Here is an 18,742-nt window from a genome sequence, read left to right as displayed (position 1 = left end):
TGTCAAGTTCATCTTTGAGCTCGTGTCTTTGCTGGATGAGCTCGTCGATCTCGGCTTGTGCCGACTGCAAATGTTTTGCATAGACTTTAGCTTTAATGTCTCTGTTTTTAAGTTCATCAGTGGCTCTCTCCAGGAGGGATTCGCCACGCCGAAGCTTTTCGTCGAGGTGTTTCCTGGCGTCTTTCTCTGACTGTATTCGTCGGTCGGTGTCACGACGGAGCTCCTTCAGGGTCTTTTGAAGTCTTTCTATTTCTTTTCTTTGTTCTTTATCTGTTTCGTCGTCTTTCTCTGTGTCTAGAAGCTGATCTAGACGAAGCTGGGTGAGGGCTTGGTCTCTCCGGGCCTCCTTGGCTTGAAGCTTTAGCGTTGCTGCCTCCTGTTCCAGGTTGTCGTAGCTCCCTTCGCTTAGACGTGCCTGTGCGATGAGGACGTGGGCGAGGCTTCCGAGGATCTTGGCCACTTCCTTGTTGGAGTAGCTGTGCGTGGGGTCGTGTGTCATCAGCTGGTCTAGCTCGGTGTCCAGTTGTTCCTGGTTCAGCTGTCCCAGACTTCCTTGACTGGTGGCCGTTAGCGCTTCCAGCCATGTCGTTAGGTGGTCCCACGGGACGGCGGAACTGGGTGCACGGAACATTACTGCGGACGAAAGAAACACAGCACACACACACACACAGAGAGAGAGCCAATGCAAGCTTGTTCTAAGCTAATGAGCTATCGTACGGATAGCTGGGAATTTTGGCTAACTGATCTAGACAGTTAGATAATTAGACAATTCAGACAATTAGGTGGGCGGTAGCCCTGGGGGGTCACTTGGTGAACTGCTGCTCGGTCGTCCCGGGACTATTTAATTCTCCTTGGGGTCTCTTGGTGAACTGAAAGAAACACAAACGTGATAGTCCAACAGTGAGGATAGGAAAGAGCACAGTGGAAACAGACACAAGATGAATTAGTCTGTAATGAAAGGAATGTCAGTGTGCGCGCCGGGAGTGTTAGGGAAAATTAATAGGCTTAATGCTCAAGATATACTAAAATTCGGCTTGTACTATGGGTTGTCCCATTTAGCTCATCCGGGGTGAATTAAGGTCGCTCAAGTGGAAACCCAGCGGTGTGGTTGGCCTTTCAAACGCTTCCAAACACCCACTGCCGTGTCCCCGGTCCCCTGCCACTCTGTGTCGCGTTGCGCCCACTCAAACAGCTTATGACTTTAAACACAACCCGACACACCAGTCCATCAACCGCCAGCCCGCGCAGCAAAATCGGAACGTCCCCAGAACCCTCTTTTTCAAGAGTGGCCCCGCTCAGGCCCCGGTTTAGGGATTAGTCCCAGAGATTGCCTTGCGTGCGTGAGCTGAACTGGTTGACTTCTTTGGAGTGTCGAATTGCTGATGTCGCCACTGCGTGCCACAGCCGCGGACAGAGATACAAGAAACCGAGACTCACACACAGCCGGTGCCGGTTACGTCGGTCGGGCCACCCCCCCTCCGGAGACCAGCCTGTGACGATTCTCAATGCACCTCGGACGCGTGAGCCCTACAATGGATACACAAAGAGGGTAAACAGGTGGAATTAAAATGAATTAAAAGCTCCCCTGTTCACCGGATCAAAGGCCTTTTGATTGTAGGTGAGAAGGAAGTGGAAGTTTAAATATCAAGAGCAATTTAGCAAAAAGGCAAAAGTTTCTGTCAAGTAGTGATAAAACAAAAAGCACCTTTGATACTGTTTGTAATTACCAGACTGAGCTTTGTTCCCAATGGGAGGGGAAAAGAAAACTTTTGCAGAGAGAAAAATAAAAATAAAAATAAAAAAAATTTAATAAAAAAAAAATTAATTAAAATTAAAAATTAAAATAAAATTATAAATAAAATAAAATAAAATAAAAGAATTAGAAGCTCAGTTTAATTCAAATTAAATTCAAAGCAAGTTTAAATGAAATTTAAATAAGCCTGTAAGGAAAATCAAATAAAAGAAAGCCAATCAAAAATCTTATCCTATAACGATTAATCTCTAAGTGGGAGTTATCCCAATAAAAGAATTAATCAGAAAGGGAGTAGGGATTTAGTGTTGCGCTGACTTAACAGGGTATAGCCACACGGTGGCGTCCTTCCTTCCAATTGGACTGTCTGTGACTTAAACCTAATTTCACTTTGAGTTAGAGGAAGTTATGTTTGTTTTTAAACTTCAAATTCGAATAAGGGTGTTTAATCAGCGAGAAAGGAGACTTGGTTGTTGCTAGAAAAATTGTATAAATGAAACTGTGTACAACAGTAAGCAATAAACAATTTATAGGCTCAAACTTATTTTGTTAAGGCCGAATCAAATAACGGAGAGTGAAACTATCCGAATTTATCCACACGATGGCGCTGTTGCGCCCGCCCTAGACTAGAGTTAGTTAGGCGGAAATGCTCACCAGATGGCTTTGTCTGGTTCTAGAGTCGCCCTCTGGCGGGTTGCAAGCGGCGTTGCAATTCTTGAGTCGCCCTCTGGCGGTTTGCAAGCGGCGTTGCAATTCTTGAGTCGCCCTCTGGCGGTTTGCAAGCGGCGTTGCAATTCTTGAGTCGCCCTCTGGCGGGTTGCAAGCGGCGTTGCAATTCTTGAGTCGCCCTCTGGCGGTTTGCAAGCGGTGTTGCAATTTCTGGGTCGCCCTGGCGTTCTGTGCTTTACTGGCTCTTGCAAATCATTTACAAATGACTTGTGCTCTAGATGCACGCGTAACAAGACGCGTAACAAGACGGGTGAATGCAGGAATTTTCCGTCTGCCTATTCACGCATTTTACATGGACTCCAATAGACATTTATCAATATGGCTGACGGTTTTCAGCATCTCTGATTCAAATGTTTTAGGTCTCAAGTCTTTGGTTAGCTAAGCCAGACTTAAACCAGGAGTTATCGTTTATCTTAACGATATAATAATTATTCTGAGGCCCCTTATATTGTACAGGAGAGTCTCGTCCTGTCCCAATCTTCCGCACAGATAGAAACTTTTTGTAGTTCAGATCAAGCGGGATAACGCAACGTACGTGTCTACAGACATCATCAAAATCTCATTATTTTGATGGAACACATAATATATTGCTCGAGTCAAATGTATGGGTTTTCTACAATACATTTGTTAGGAAATCACGCGGATAAACTCTATTGCGCCTACGGCCTGCAGAGTTTTTCGGAGATCACGCGGATTTTCGTACCGTTCATATTTTTATTAATATAATCCGGCTACTTCAACATTTCTCAGCATCTGTTTATGCTTGGGTTCGCCTTGCGCGTACCGTTCAATTCACAAAACAACACCAAAACAAAACGAAACAAAAACGCGCATGCAGGTTATTAATACCTCAAAAATACACAATGAATAGAATATGAATATCATTCACACATACACAAACGTTTGAAACTTGCTCGCATTTTTCTCCACCAAATACATGTAACAACAACGACTAATGAGTTTAATGTCTCGGGGAATAATTAACTCAAAAGGGATTTAATATTCAATATTCATGAATTTATGAATATAATTTGCCAGTTGTTCATTACGTATTAAAATTTTCCGATAGGGAAAATTGTTTAATTAAATACAAGTAACCCTTTATGAAATTGCTTGAAATTATCCTACTAAGTTTGTCCTGCAAATTAGTTATAGACTTTTCAAATCAATTCTCAATAAAGGGATTACTGCTTTACGAGCGCATAAGAAACATTAACTTTACTGATCAGGATAAGTTCAATATTTCAAATGGTCATACAGTTTACTTTACTAACATAGTAGCATAAGCAGTTAGGTAACGTTTAGATCGCAAGTTTCATTGACTTCGTGTATGTGGCAGAATAACAGATTCAACTCATTAAATGTCTTTTAAAGGTTTAATAAACACAGACTAAAAAAAATAACACTACAATTCACACAGAAAGTACATACTAAATATGCATCACGAGAGTAGAAGTATAGATATTAACGAAAGAATACATAAAAGAGAATAATGAATAGACTGAAATTAGAGAGAGATAAAAGAGAGAGAGAGAGACAAAGAGAGTGAGAGAGAGAGAGAGACAAAGAGAGTGGGGGAGGGTGAGAACCAACTTTCCTTCAATTCAACCAAATACGACCTTCACGGAGTTAATTTATCCCAACGGGAGAATAACACACCCTCTTTACAGCAGTAAGAAATAGAATACTTGCATTCTTTTTGGTTTCGTTTTGGCTTCTCGCTTGTGTGTGTGTCTCTGCGTGTTCAAATGTCCTGCATGTCCGGCGGTCCTTTCCGAGGTTGGGAGGGAAGCGGCTGTTTGCTTTAGCGATGCTTCGTGTTCTTGAAGATCGGATTGTAGAAGAGAAGATTTTTGGAAGAGATGAGGCCTGCTTGGAGGGCCTGCATTGGTGGCATGGCTTAAGTGCCAGCCCCGATGACGTGTTGGTTCAGCCAGAGAGAGAAGAGAGAGTGGGGAGTGTAAGAGAGAAGGAGGGCATCCGAGGTCCTCCTTTTATGGTCTGGCCGTAGTCCCACCCTCCAGGGTTAGACTTAACCAATGAGAGTGTTGGGATTTCCCGGCGGGAAATTCCTCAGCAGACTTTATTGCTCTTTGTTTGAAGGTTCGACTCAGTGGGTCTCTGAGTCTTCATACTATAATTAATGCAACAAACACACACTGCATTTTCTGAATAAGTGATATACCTGGAAGTGTAAGTCGTGAAGTGAGCATTAATTTGATAGGAGACATGACATATATGAGGTTATCTGAACTAGTACTTTGTTAAGACACAGACAAAAAGATGCAAAATACCATACAGAAGAAACATTTTCCAAAACAATTATGTGTTTACATATAATGTCCTGGGGTGCATGTTCATTTATAGATGGTTTGTCTATAATTTGAGGCAAAAGCTCTGTGTCTCTGTGTCAAAAGCTCTGTGGCCACATTCTTTCCGGCCATAAAAAGATCTTATCAGATGGTTTCCAGGGTGACTGAAGAATCTCCCTCGGCTGTGTTGGGGGAAGGTCTGCTAGTGAGCACACTTTCAAAACATATTTGTTAAATGTAACTGGCGATTGTGTGTTTGATTCGCCTGAGTCGCTACATAATCTTGTTCAAAATAATAGCAGTACAATGTGACTAACCAGAATAATCAAGGTTTTTAGTATATTTTTTATTGCTACGTGGCAAACAAGTTACCAGTAGGTTCAGTAGATTCTCAGAAAACAAATGAGACCCAGCATTCATGATATGCACGCTCTTAAGGCTGTGCAATTGGGCAATTAGTTGAAAGGGGTGTGTTCAAAAAAATAGCAGTGTCTACCTTTGACTGTACAAACTCAAAACTATTTTGTACAAACATTTTTTTTTTCTGGGATTTAGCAATCCTGTGAATCACTAAACTAATATTTAGTTGTATAACCACAGTTTTTTAAAACTGCTTGACATCTGTGTGGCATGGAGTCAACCAACTTGTGCCACCTCTCAGCTGTTATTCCACTCCATGATTCTTTAACAACATTCCACAATTCATTCACATTTCTTGGTTTTGCTTCAGAAACAGCATTTTTGATATCACCCCACAAGTTCTCAATTGGATTAAGGTCTGGAGATTGGGCTGGCCACTCCATAACATTAATTTTGTTGGTTTGGAACCAAGACTTTGCCCGTTTCCTAGTGTGTTTTGGGTCATTGTCTTGTTGAAACAACTGTTTCAAGGGCATGTCCTCTTCAGCATAGGGCAACATGACCTCTTCAAGTATTTTAACATATGCAAACTGATCCATGATCCCTGGTATGCGATAAATAGGCCCAACACCATAGTAGGAGAAACATGCCCATATCATGATGCTTGCACCTCCATGCTTCACTGTCTTCACTGTGTACTGTGGCTTGAATTCAGAGTTTGGGGGTCGTCTCACAAACTGCCTGTGGCCCTTGGACCCAAAAAGAACAATTTTACTCTCATCAGTCCACAAAATGTTCCTCCATTTATCTTTAGGCCAGTTGATGTGTTCTTTGGCAAATTGTAACCTCTTCTGCACATGCCTTTTTTTTAACAGAGGGACTTTGCGGGGGATTCTTGAAAATAGATTAGCTTCACACAGACGTCTTCTAACTGTCACAGTACTTACAGGTAACTCCAGACTGTCTTTGATCATCCTGGAGGTGATCATTGGCTGAGCCTTTGCCATTCTGGTTATTCTTCTATCCATTTTGATGGTTGTCTTCCGTTTTCTTCCATGTCTCTCTGGTTTTGCTCTCCATTTTAAGGCATTGGAGATCATTTTAGCTGAACAGCCTATCATTTTTTGCACCTCTTTATAGGTTTTCCCCTCTCTAATCAACTTTTTAATCAAAGTACGCTGTTCTTCTGAACAATGTCTTGAACGACCCATTTTCCTCAGCTTTCAAATGCATGTTCAACAAGTGTTGGCTTCATCCTTAAATAGGGGCCACCTGATTCACACCTGTTTCTTCACAAAATTGATGACCTCAGTGATTGAATGCCACACTGCTATTTTTTTGAACACACCCCTTTCAACTAATTCAACTATTTGCCCAATTGCACAGCCTTAAGAGCGTGCATATCATGAATGCTGGGTCTCATTTGTTTTCTGAGAATCTACTGAACCTACTGGTAACTTGTTTGCCACGTAGCAATAAAAAATATACTAAAAACCTTGATTATTCTGGTTAGTCACATTGTACTGCTATTATTTTGAACAATACTGTATATATATATGCAGCTACGGTTCAAACAGTATATATAAACTGTTTGAACAACCACCCATAACTATATATCTTAGCAACTGCATAGAAATACATATAAATACTCAGAAACCCTTAGCATCTGTATAGAAATGCACAAACATGTCCAGAAACCCTTTAGCAACTTAACAGCAACACTAAAAACACACAAGGTGCTAGGTGGTAAAATTTTTAAACAACTACTAAATATAGGTCCGGTTCACAGACAGGGCTTAGACTAAGCCAGGATTATAACTTGGTGTAACTAGGGCATTAAGTAGCATTACAAAAACATTACTAGTGTGCATCTAGAGACAAAACAATGGCACTGACATATTTTTGACATCTCTCAGTGCAAGTTGCTTTCAGTGAAAACAGCTCAAACGTGCGTTTTAGTCTGGAACTAACTTAAGCCTCGTCTGTGAAACCAGGGGATAAAATCACTAATTTAAAACTGTTTTTTACACATTTGCTGTCTCTTTTTCCCCTATTTCTCTGCAGTTGATAACGAAGACATCCCTATGCAGGTAGAAAAGATTAGTGACCACACTAAGCATCACTTAACGTTAAAGCTGGACCCTCGCAGCCGTTACCGCTTCTACCTGCGGGGATACACGGCTGTTGGAGAAGGACTGCCAATCATCAGGGAGGGAGCTACTACACTGGATGGAGGTCCAACACTTTAACCATCACTGAATGATTTATCTGGACATAGAGTTGTATCTAACTGCACATGCGTTTTATGACGTTTTACGGGATGGGGGAATGTTTTTACACACATTTCAAACACTATGTCCTAACCAGACATGATGTGACACTTATAGCGACAAGTTATTTATGAAAATGTATGAAAACGTGACAGTCAGTTTTTGTGAAAGTTATCAAAGTGAATCAATTTTCGATTACTTTGTGTACTTTTTATGGAAAGTAATGTGTTATATTACTTTTTATCACCTGGGTGTGTTTAAAAAAAATATATATTATAACAAAATATATATATATATATATATATATATATATATATATATATATATATATATATATATATATATATATATATATTAGCACAAGTGAAACGAATAAGCCTCAGGCTGAAGGAAATGCAAATTCATGGCAAAAGTAGGCTTATGTTTGTATTATTTAAAATATTTAATTATTGCCGGTTTGCACAATATTCTTTTTGTTAATTTTGAGGAACACTAAATCTGTTTTTGTGCAAGTGAGATGAGTAAATGCATGCTCACATTTAGTCTATAACTTCAATACCATCATGTTCTCTCGACATGGGGACATAATAGGTGTCAGTCCATAATGGGAAAACATTAACTTGCCTTACTTATTTGTAAAACTCTGATATTTTGTTACTGTAATACATTACCCTCAACACTGGGCTCAATCACAGTCAATCAGAACATATTTGATTTATATTGGAACAAATGAATTTGTTTAGCATCTATCATCAGATTTAAGGGTGAGTTGTTTTGTTTCTGTGTGAGCAGGTCCACCCTCTGACATTAGCTTATCGGTCGGAGAGACATCCGTCAACCTGACCTGGGTGTCGAAAGAAAGACAGAGGAACGTGGGATTCCTTATTCATTACCTGAGAAAGGATGGTATGTGCCGTATAGACAGGATGTGATTGATAATGATTGAACACAAGCTCATTTACTGAACAGAAAATCAGGAAGTAGCAGCTTTATTACCCGTTCTCTTAGTTACTTACTTAGTGCCTATACCTTTTAGTAACTTGAGAGAGAATACGAATGAGTGAGTTTTGATTTATATTGTATTGTGTTCTGTCCAGACAAAGGCAAATGGAAGCAGTCTGAAAAAGTAAACAGCTCCCAGTCTTTCTACACGCTGCAGGGGCTCCAGCCCGGATCCGAGTATGACTTACGGATTGACTTTGGAAACAAGACTATCTGGAAGGATGAGATCCAAACAGCTGGAACAAGTAATCACAAAACAACAGAATTTCCGGGTGCTAATTTTTGTTAATGATTTCTATGACAAATGGCACTGATGTGCTGTTTATGTTCAGGCCACAGAAAAGCTTTCATGAACACCACATTTGAAGATTGGTTTTATAGTTGGACTGAAAAATGGAGTGTAGAGGATGTTTTCTTCTAACCTTGATGGGATAGTTCATAGTTTTCCAAAAATCAATACTGTCTTCATTTACTCTTTTTACCCTCATCTTGTTCCAAACTCTATGCTGTTATTTATTTTTTAATGTTTTTATTTAAAAGAAAATTTGTGTAATATTTTCCATAATGTGATTTTCATAGTATCTTTCAAGCTTTAAGCATCATACAAGTATAATAAATGTGGCTCAGAATACAGGTCTTTCTCAAAAAGTTTGCATATTGTGATAAAGTTCATTATTTTCCATAATGTAATGATAAAAATTAAACTTTCATATATTTTAGATTCATTGCACACCAACTGAAATATTTCAGGTCTTTTATTGTTTTAAAACTGATGATTTTGGCATACAGCTCATGAAAACCCAAAATTCCTGTCTCAAAAAATAGCATATTTCATCCGACCAATAAAAGAAAAGTGTTTTTAATACAAAAAAGTCAACCTTCAAATAATTATGTTCAGTTATGCACTCAATACTTGTTTGGGAATCCTTTTGCAGAAATGACTGCTTCAATGCGGCGTGGCATGGAGGCGATCAGCCTGTGGCACTGCTGAGGTGTTATGGAGGCCCAGGATGCTTCGATAGCGGCCTTAAGCTCATCCAGAGTGTTGGGTCTTGCGTCTCTCAACTTTCTCTTCACAATATCCCACAGATTCTCTATGGGGTTCAGGTCAGGAGAGTTGGCAGGCCAATTGAGCACAGTAATACCATGGTCAGTAAACCATTTACCAGTGGTTTTGGCACTGTGAGCAGGTGCCAGGTCGTGCTGAAAATCGAAATCTTCATCTCCATAAAGCTTTTCAGCAGATGGAAGCATGAAGTGCTCCAAAATCTCCTGATAGCTAGCTGCATTGACCCTGCCCTTGATAAAGCACAGTGGACCAACACCAGCAGCTGACATGGCACCCCAGACCATCACTGACTGTGGGTACTTGACACTGGACTTCAGGCATTTTGGCATTTCCTTCTCCCCAGTCTTCCTCCAGACTCTGGCACCTTGATTTCCGAATGACATGCAAAATTTGCTTTAATCCGAAAAAAGTACGGATCACTGAGCAACAGTCCAGTGCTGCTTCTCTGTAGCCCAAAAGTGGCTTTACCTGGGGAATGCGGCACCTGTAGCCCATTTCCTGCACACGCCTGTTCAGGATGGCTCTGGATGTTTCTACTCCAGACTCAGTCCACTGCTTCCGCAGGTCCCCCCAGGTCTGGAATCGGTCCTTCTCTACAATCTTCCTCAGGGTCCGGTCACCTCTTCTCGTTGTGCAGCGTTTTTTGCCACACATTTTCCTTCCCACAGACTTCCCACTGAGGTGCCTTGATACAGCACTCTGGGAACAGCCTATTCGTTCAGAAATTTCTTTCTGTGTCTTACCCTCTCGCTTGAGGGTGTCAATGATGGCCTTCTGGACAGCAGTCAGGTCGGCAGTCTTACCCATGATTGCGGTTTTGAGTAATGAACCAGGCTGGGAGTTTTTTAAAGCCTCAGGAATCTTTTGTAGGTGTTTATTAGTTGATTCAGATGATTAGGTTAATAGCTTGTTTAGAGAACCTTTTCATGATATGCTCATTTTTTGAGAAGGACCTGTGTAGTGGGATTTTGAGCTTCTCACTACAGAGAGTGGTATTCAAAATGTTGTCCACTTGTAAAGCCTTATACATTACCGTTCAAAAGTTTGGGGTCAGTAGGTTATTTATAATTTAATATAATTGTAATCATTTTTGTATGCTTCTGAAAAAAAGTATCTTAAAAAGGTTGCTTTTATTTAACAGAAATACTGTAAAATTCTATTAAACTGTAAAATACATTTTCTATTGAATATATTTTAAAATGTTAATTATTCCTGTGATGGCAAAGCTGCATTTTACTATCATTACTATCATCTTATCCTACACTGTAAAAAAATATTGTTGGTTACCTTAAAATGTTGAGTTAATTAAAATTAAAAATTTGAGTTAATACAATGAATGATTAGTTTGATAAATAGAAACTCAAAATACTATTGTATCTGAATCACATAAATTAAAAGAATGTTGTGATAAACCATTGAGTTTCACTGCATTTTTACAAATAAAACACAATTACGCAATATGCTTACTAAATCTTTTAATACTATTTGAATAAAAGATGATGTCAATTGTCAAAAATGTTCACTGTATTAACTTAAATTTTTTATTTCAATGAACTCAAAACTTTAAGGCAACCAGGTAACTTACTTTTTAAATATTTGTTTACAGTGTAACTATCCTTATTTTATCATCAATGTTAAAAACATAAATTTTGATTATTTAATTAACAGAACATTCAGAACAGCATTTATTTGAAATAGAAAAAAGGTGTAACATTACAAATGTATATAATGTCACATTTGATCCATTTATTATGTCCTTGCTAAATAAAAGTATTCATTAAAAGTAATTAAAAAAAATCGTACTGACCCCGAGCAGTTGTGTAAACGATCACAGTGTTTCTATTTTTGGGTGAACTATCTCTTTAATATCAAACAAAGTGTCAGGGAATTCATTACAGCTTTTTCCCCTTTTGCTTCAGTTGTCATGGAAAAACGTGGTGGATTTGTGACTGAAATCTGGTTCATTGGACTCATCAGTGCCCTTGTGCTGTTGCTGCTGGTACTGCTCATTCTGTGTTTCATAAAACGAAGCAAAGGTGGAAAATACTCAGGTAAAATACATTCGCAACATCATTCGAATCTATTTACCGGTAACCGTCTGAGTGATTAGTCAGTACTAACATGCGCAAATATCCCTGCATTTTGTTCTCCTTACAGTTAAAGAGAAAGAAGAGGGCCAGATCGATTCTGAAGCTCGGCCAATAAATAATGAGGCTTTTGGAGAATACAGGTGTGGTGAAGTTTGTTAGATAGATTATTGCAGAAACTTCCTTTCCCTGTTTCTTATGCTCTTTCTTTCTCTCCTAAATGCTCTTCCCAATGATTTACAGATCTCTGGAGAGGTATGCTTTGCGGTGGCATTGTGTTCTTTTGCACGCATGGCTTTCATGGCAATACTTTCCCTTGCATGCACAGAGGCATTTTTGTTGTACCTTTTTTGACATCCTCTTGGTGTATTTTTTAGCTTTATTTGTATGTCTCTCTTTTGCGCAGTGACAACGAGGAGAAGCGGACGGCCAGTCAGCCGTCTCTGTGCGACGACAGTAAACTGTGTACCGACGATGCTTTAGACGACTACGCAAACAGCAACAGCGTGCAGACCGAGGTCCTCATGGACGAGTCGCTGGCCAGTCAGAGCAGCGGAGTCCGAGATGTTCCTGACCCTGAGACTCAGGAAAGTTCCCCTCTAAATCCTGCCACAGCCATCTCCCATCACGGCCTGCCCAACTCTGCCGCCCTCCTTGACTAGCCGGGCGAGCCCGAGACCAAACGTGGATTCACACATGTGCCCACCTGTTGCAACCGCTCATGATTAACCAAATAATCGAAAACCCACAATTATAAGACCTACACACACAACAGATGCCAAGAAAACCTACCAGAGCCATTGCTGGAACTTACTTCAGATGTAATTGGACCAACATAACACTTTTAACACAGCCAGAGGAAATCATTTGAATGACATATAACAAATAGACTGCCATGCTCGTTGTTTACAGATAATTATCTCTCGTTTCACGATATAAAATAGGCTATAGCCGTTTAAAGTTATACAGACGTGACAAGAAGAGACTTCTTTGATAATCCGGTGAATAATAAAGCAGAAGACAAGTCCCTGTGGCAGATGCCAAATCAAACCTGGAGTCGGATTCACCTGTTAGTCAATAAAGAAGTGTTGTGGAAGGAGGGTGTGAGAGAGAAGAGGGTAGCTGAGGGCCTTAAAATCATGACTAAGTGCGTTGTGCAAGAGTATAGACAGCATGAGCTGGTTATACTGGTTGCAAAGTTTAATCAACTTATTGTTTTGTTTTTGTGCATCGCTACCATTTAGTTTATTCTTTGAAGACCTGCCTGAACCATTTTTATAATTGATTTTTTACTATTAATTTATTTTTTTACGCAATAATCTTTTTGTGTCGTGTTTTAAAGGTGCTGTAAGCGATGTCAGCCATCATCAAACTTCTCAGCCACTGGCTGAAAACATATTTCGCCATCAAAGTTCACAATGTATTCTGACGGAATCATTTTTTGCAAACTCTCAAAAAATGTGTTATAGTGGATGTTTGAACGGTGCCCAATTTCTCTCTGGCTCTTAAAGTCGGAAAGAAAGGGAAATTAACCCATCTATTTTCATTATGCATTTTACTGATCCTTATTGTGAATGATTTATACATGCATGTTTCTTTTTTTTAAATTTATATCTTCCGATGAAACAACAGTCTTTTAGTCCGCCTAAACCCCATCCCTTTCTTACAATCAACTGCAGATGGATAGAACCAATTCACGGCACTCCTTTTTTTTCATTCCATAAAATTTGCTTATGGCACCTTTAAGTCATCCATACGCTGATTTTTTGTAATATTATCATGATTCAATAGAAGATACATATCGGCATTCCCGCAGTTACAATTATAGAATTCTGTAGTGTAAATACATGAGATGCAATGACTCTACGACATAAGATCGTTTATAGCAAGCTGTACATATAAGCATCTATCAATTTAGCCAAATACAGTATTATAATCTCTATCATCTCCATCGGTTCCTGTGCCTGCCTACGACAACATGCTCACCGCCATCTCTCATGTTTATTTCTCCCTCTGTATGTGTCTGTTTTTATATCTTGTTTTTTTTTTTGCACTGTATTAAACTGTATTGATCGATTCTCTCTTGCAGTCCTGTTGGTGTAAAGCCATAAGAATACACACGTAAGGTGCGTAGTTGTGAGGTCGTATTGAGTTAGATAGGGTTGTGAGAGAGTACGTCACACACGCAGTTTAGTTTGGTTAGGTAAAATGCAATCATGTATTGGCTTGTGTCTTATTACACAGAATGTATGCTTTGTTTGGGTGGGAATTGTTCCATACCAGTATACCAAATAGCATTTGTTCCCTTTTCTGCTTTTTGGTTCATTTGATTTGATGTTTGGTAAACAAATATAGCAGAATATAGCACTGAGAGAATCTATGGCACATCTGGTATTTCTCAAGAGAGGGGCACAGGGGAAAAAACTCTTACTTTCCAGATGAATGTAAATATAGCCCAAAAGATTGTTTGTTATGACGTTGAAAACTACGTGTCTTGTTGATTCTGTTTTAGGTTTTGAAATTTGTTTTGTAACTTTTTTTAACTTTAAAGTAACTTGTTAGTTGTGATTTGAGTGTGGTAGATGAGTAGTGCATAGTTTTAAAAAAAAAATACAAAAAAAGTCCTTTGATAAATAAATGTTGCAGGTTCTAAAAAAGCTGATTGGATAAAAGAGACAAAAAAAAGCTAATTGAAGCAACCGGCAAAACATGATTGCGCTTATAGTTTCCCGAGTGCTGAAGAATGGCAGTATTGTGCATATCTGATTAGAATCTAGCGCTGCAGAGGCGGTGCGAGAATAAGGACGCAGTCATCTTATTTTGCACACTGCACACACACACACTCACACACACACTTCCAGGGAGCAATAGAAGCATGCTGACTCAGATCTTTGAGACCACTGTCTTGCTGCGGGTTTTTGCAGTGATTCCCAGCATGCTGGGATAGCTGTGGGGGCCGGACTGCCCGATCTGTGTTTGCCTCCCTCACAAAAGCTGTACAGACACACTCAGGACAAAAGTCTCTTAAGAGATCTATTTTCTTACAGGAGGGGGAAGTGATGCAAATTATATTCAACTCAATATTCAACTAAACTGCTGCTAGACGACTTGCGTATTTTGTCAGTGTCTTGACTGTGTATTGAGGTGGATCGACTCTCAGATATCCACTATACTGCCCTCTGCTACTGCAAGTAAAACTGGGTGGGAGGGCACCATTTAAAGCTTGACTAGCGGACAAACGTTGCCGTTTCTGTTACTTGTCAAATGTACGCATTCAAGCTCATAATGCATCTTAAACTGTAGGCTTAATGCATAAATAAGCTTGACATAATAGTCTCTTATTCCTCTTGTATGTTCTGTTTGTTACTGCATATGATGTGAAAATAAATGAAGGACCAGATGAATGAGGCTGTATTGGTCACATTCCCCTGTGGTGTTTGTGAACTGATGGGGTCAGGAAGGGTGGGCTACGCTGACTAGATATGAACTGGATTTTGCTATTGTATCTGCATCACCAATCAGCCAGTGCAAGTTAATACTTCTTAAATAAACTCAATAGAATCATCTACAGTTGTTTGTTTATGTCAAAATACATCACTATATAACATTTCATGAGGAACTTATGTCAGGAATGGTATCTATACAAGTTGAATTTATGAATGTCGAAAGTACACAATGCTTTGAAGCCCAGAAGCACTTTATTGCAGGAGAAGGATAGAACGGGACGCTGCTTTATCGAGAGCTTGAGCTGAACTGGGTGAAGTACTGCCCTGTGGGACGGTTTGTATACAGCTGCCTGTCCAGGTAGTGTTGGCTGAAAAACAAGAACAAGATTTTTTTCTAAACATCCATGAATTTCTATTTTCGCAACTAGCAATTATTACATTTGGGATTTACTTGGAATTTATATTTAGCATTTTTTATTAGGAACTCACTTTTTTACTTCAAAAGTCTGAAGACAGTACAGTTTTTGTTTTTTATAAAGAAGTATTATAGTCTCCAAGGCTGGATTTATTTGATCCTAATATAAGAAATATTATGAATTATTATTCTAATTTCTATTATATTGTATGTAAATTATTATATTTAAATTAATTATATTCATTATTTATTTAAATTATATTTAAATGTTATTATTGTTTGTATAATTTACTCTAGTCTGCAGTGACACATGATCCTTCAGAAATCATTTCATATGCTCATTTGGTGCTCAATAATCATTTCTTATTATTAGTGCTGTCAAATTAATCACATCAAAGTTTGTTTACATAATATATGTGTGTGTACTGTGTATGCATATATAAATACACACATGTATATATTTAAGAAATTTGTATATACAGTATATATTTGCATATACAGTATATATTTGCATGTATATACTGTATACATTTTTATATCATATATTTTATATATATATATATATAAAATATATACATGCATGTGTGTGTGTGTGTATTTATACATAATTATACACAGCAAACACATAATTATGTAAACACAAACCTTTATTGTGGATATGATTAATCGTGATTAATCGATTTGACAGTGCTATTTATTATTAATATTTAAAACAGTAAATATTTTTGTGAAAACCATGAAGTTTTCATGATTATTTTCAAGTTCAAAATAAGTAATGCAAATATTTTATAACCATTTAAAAGTCTCTACTGTCACCTTTGATCAATTTAATGCATTTAGCTAAATTAAGTATTAACTTAATAAACTTAATAAAACACAGCTTCTTAATAACTTAAAATCTTACTGATAACAAAATTTTGAACAGTAGTGCATATATCCAAGTCAATTGGAATATTCAGTTGCACTTCATTTTACAGTCCTGTTCTGCATGTACATACTAATAAATTATTATAGCAATTACAATGACTGGTTAATAATAGGTACTAAACCTAAGCTTAACCCATGTAGTTATTACATTATATTAACCAGTACTTTCTTAGGTAAATACAAGTGCATGTACTGTACAAAATAAAGTGTAGCCGAATATTCAACAAGAAAAAATTAAAGATGGAACTTTTGATAGTGAAAAGTGATGCAATTATTGGCATTACAATATATAGGAAATACTGCATTACCAACTACAGTAGCCTAAAATAGTTATTTGACTATTACTGTAGCTCATTTGTGGTCTAGCTGACATCACAAGGTGTGAGAGAGGAGCAAGTTGTTTCATTTAGATTAAAGAATACACAGTTGAATTGTGCACCTGAAACATTTTATGTTGACTTTACTTGTCTTGATGGTTTAATTTCCAGTTGTATGCATTCTGCTTGTGTGCTGCTGTGTTGTTTATGTGTTGTTGTGAATGTGGCACTCACTGCGCTTGCTGCTCTCGTGCCAGCTGTTGATTGTATCTATCGAGCTGAACTCTCCTCTCTCTCTGCAGCTCCTTGTCTCTTGTCTCGTCTCTCTCCTGCTGTCTGGCCTGCTCTCTCAGATGGTAATCCCAGGCCAGATCTCTCCGCCTCTCCATCTCTCTCAGCCTCTGTTGACATTGGAAAAAGAGAAAAGCGGATTACTTTTATGATGACTATAAATGCACGCTCAAACGGCACATGTCGAGTGCAGGATCTTAACCTCTTTCTCAAAGCACTGTTCCTCTCTCTTTCTGTGGATATCACCGATCTGCTGTGGGGTCATGCCCTTCCAGCGGTCGGTCAGGACTCGTGGACCCTTTGCTGAGGATTCTGTTATTCTCTTTGCAGCCTCTGGTCGCTCTGTGAGGAGGTCAGAGGTCACTGTGTACTGTACCTCTGCCAGCTCCTCTCCCTCTCTCATCAGCTTCTCTTGTCGCTCCCTCTCCATCCTCTCCTCTGCCTGCAAGGGGAGGTCAGATATTACCTTGACCTTTCACCTCAAAGATCTATGGTGCCTTTGCGCGCTTTCGAAATGAAAATTCTGTCACGATTTACTCATCCACATGTCATTTCAAATCTGTGTTTGCACATATTGCCCCTCAATTACACCTTAAAGGGACAGTTCACCCAAAAATGGATTTTACAAAATACTACAAAAGCATATAGTGAGTGTAAAGCTCTAAAAAGGATAGACTTCCCTTAATTCCTCTGTGGTTTTACATTCACTATATGCTTTTGTAGTATTTTGTAAAATAGCAGCATAAACATTCTTTAATATATCTCCTTTTTACACAAAAGAGAGTCATGCACTGCATCTGAGATCTACATACTGTTGAGTAGGTACTACATTTGAATTTACTTAGCTAGTGTTAAAAAAGCATGTTCTAACATGAAATGCAGTAGTATGAATGAAATTTAGATTTAATTTTAAATTTAAATGTACTAAATCCACCATGTTGTTACAGTCATGTGACCTACTAGTATCTGTTGCAATCGCTTCACTGCCATTCATAAATCCCCTCCCGTGGCCTCATGGGATAGTATATTGTCCATCGATTGTACTTTAGAATTCTGTTTGGGACTTTTCACCTACTATTTTTCAAATACTATGTATTCGGACATACTTCTCTGTATATGAACTGTTTTCTATATAAAAAACAGTTTTACTATAACAGGGAGGTATTCGGTTTTCGGACGCAACAAAGGTTTCAAAACATCATCAGGGTGAGACAAAGAATGAGTTTCATTTTTCATTGAACTATATTAATTTAGCCTGATAACTGTCACTTTTTTATTGCCTTTTTCCCAATCACATATTTGGGCAATCATCATAAATTAGGTATCATTTAAAAGATTAAAAACTCAATTTCCTCCTGTGCATCTTGTGTTACCACAGAAATGTTTGTTTTGTTAACTTCAAATTTGGACCCTGACTTGGTTTGACATATGGCTTTGATTTTCTAGCAATGTTAGAATCCAAATTATTTTGTAAAATATACATTTAGTATAAAATATTTTTTAAATCATGTTTTGTTTTTTTGCTTACAGTAAACTTAAACGGTTACAGTTTATTTATTATTATAAATATGTACTGAGGGATATTAATTAACAACATGTACTTACTATATAATTAAAGGGATAGTTCACCTAAAAATGAAAATTCTGTCATCATTTACTCATTCTCAAGTTGTTCCAAACCTGTATGAATGTCTTTCTTCTGCTGAACAGTTTGTAACCAAACACTATTGACTTTCATATATATATATATATTTTCCACACTATGGA

General features: G+C 38.3%; 2 protein-coding genes across 5 annotated transcripts in view; one reads left to right on the top strand and one right to left on the bottom strand.

Moving 5' to 3' along the window:
• The window catches only part of l1cama (L1 cell adhesion molecule, paralog a), an 82,406-nt gene extending 67,261 nt beyond the window's left edge, over positions 1–15,145 (top strand). For all 3 annotated transcript variants that reach the window (XM_067445976.1, XM_067445975.1, XM_067445977.1), the window contains 7 exons: positions 7,216–7,386; positions 8,214–8,327; positions 8,519–8,668; positions 11,412–11,543; positions 11,650–11,722; positions 11,823–11,834; positions 11,986–15,145. In XM_067445976.1, coding sequence (XP_067302077.1) covers positions 7,216–7,386; positions 8,214–8,327; positions 8,519–8,668; positions 11,412–11,543; positions 11,650–11,722; positions 11,823–11,834; positions 11,986–12,241 — 908 coding nt within the window. In that variant the 3' untranslated portion in view covers positions 12,242–15,145. The remainder of the gene's footprint in view (positions 1–7,215; positions 7,387–8,213; positions 8,328–8,518; positions 8,669–11,411; positions 11,544–11,649; positions 11,723–11,822; positions 11,835–11,985) is intronic.
• ribc1 (RIB43A domain with coiled-coils 1) overlaps positions 14,170–18,742 on the bottom strand; it is a 7,989-nt gene continuing 3,416 nt past the window's right edge. For both annotated transcript variants that reach the window (XM_067445979.1, XM_067445980.1), the window contains exons 6-8: positions 17,178–17,417; positions 16,919–17,085; positions 14,170–15,393 (exon numbers count right to left, since the gene is read on the bottom strand). In XM_067445979.1, the coding sequence (XP_067302080.1) occupies positions 15,312–15,393; positions 16,919–17,085; positions 17,178–17,417 (489 nt within the window). In that variant the 3' untranslated portion in view covers positions 14,170–15,311. The remainder of the gene's footprint in view (positions 15,394–16,918; positions 17,086–17,177; positions 17,418–18,742) is intronic.

The sequence above is a fragment of the Pseudorasbora parva genome, chromosome 6, assembly GCF_024679245.1.
Source record: "Pseudorasbora parva isolate DD20220531a chromosome 6, ASM2467924v1, whole genome shotgun sequence".
In the NCBI taxonomy this organism is placed as follows: Eukaryota; Metazoa; Chordata; class Actinopteri; order Cypriniformes; family Gobionidae; genus Pseudorasbora; species Pseudorasbora parva.
This window is presented reverse-complemented; position numbering and strand designations above follow the sequence as displayed.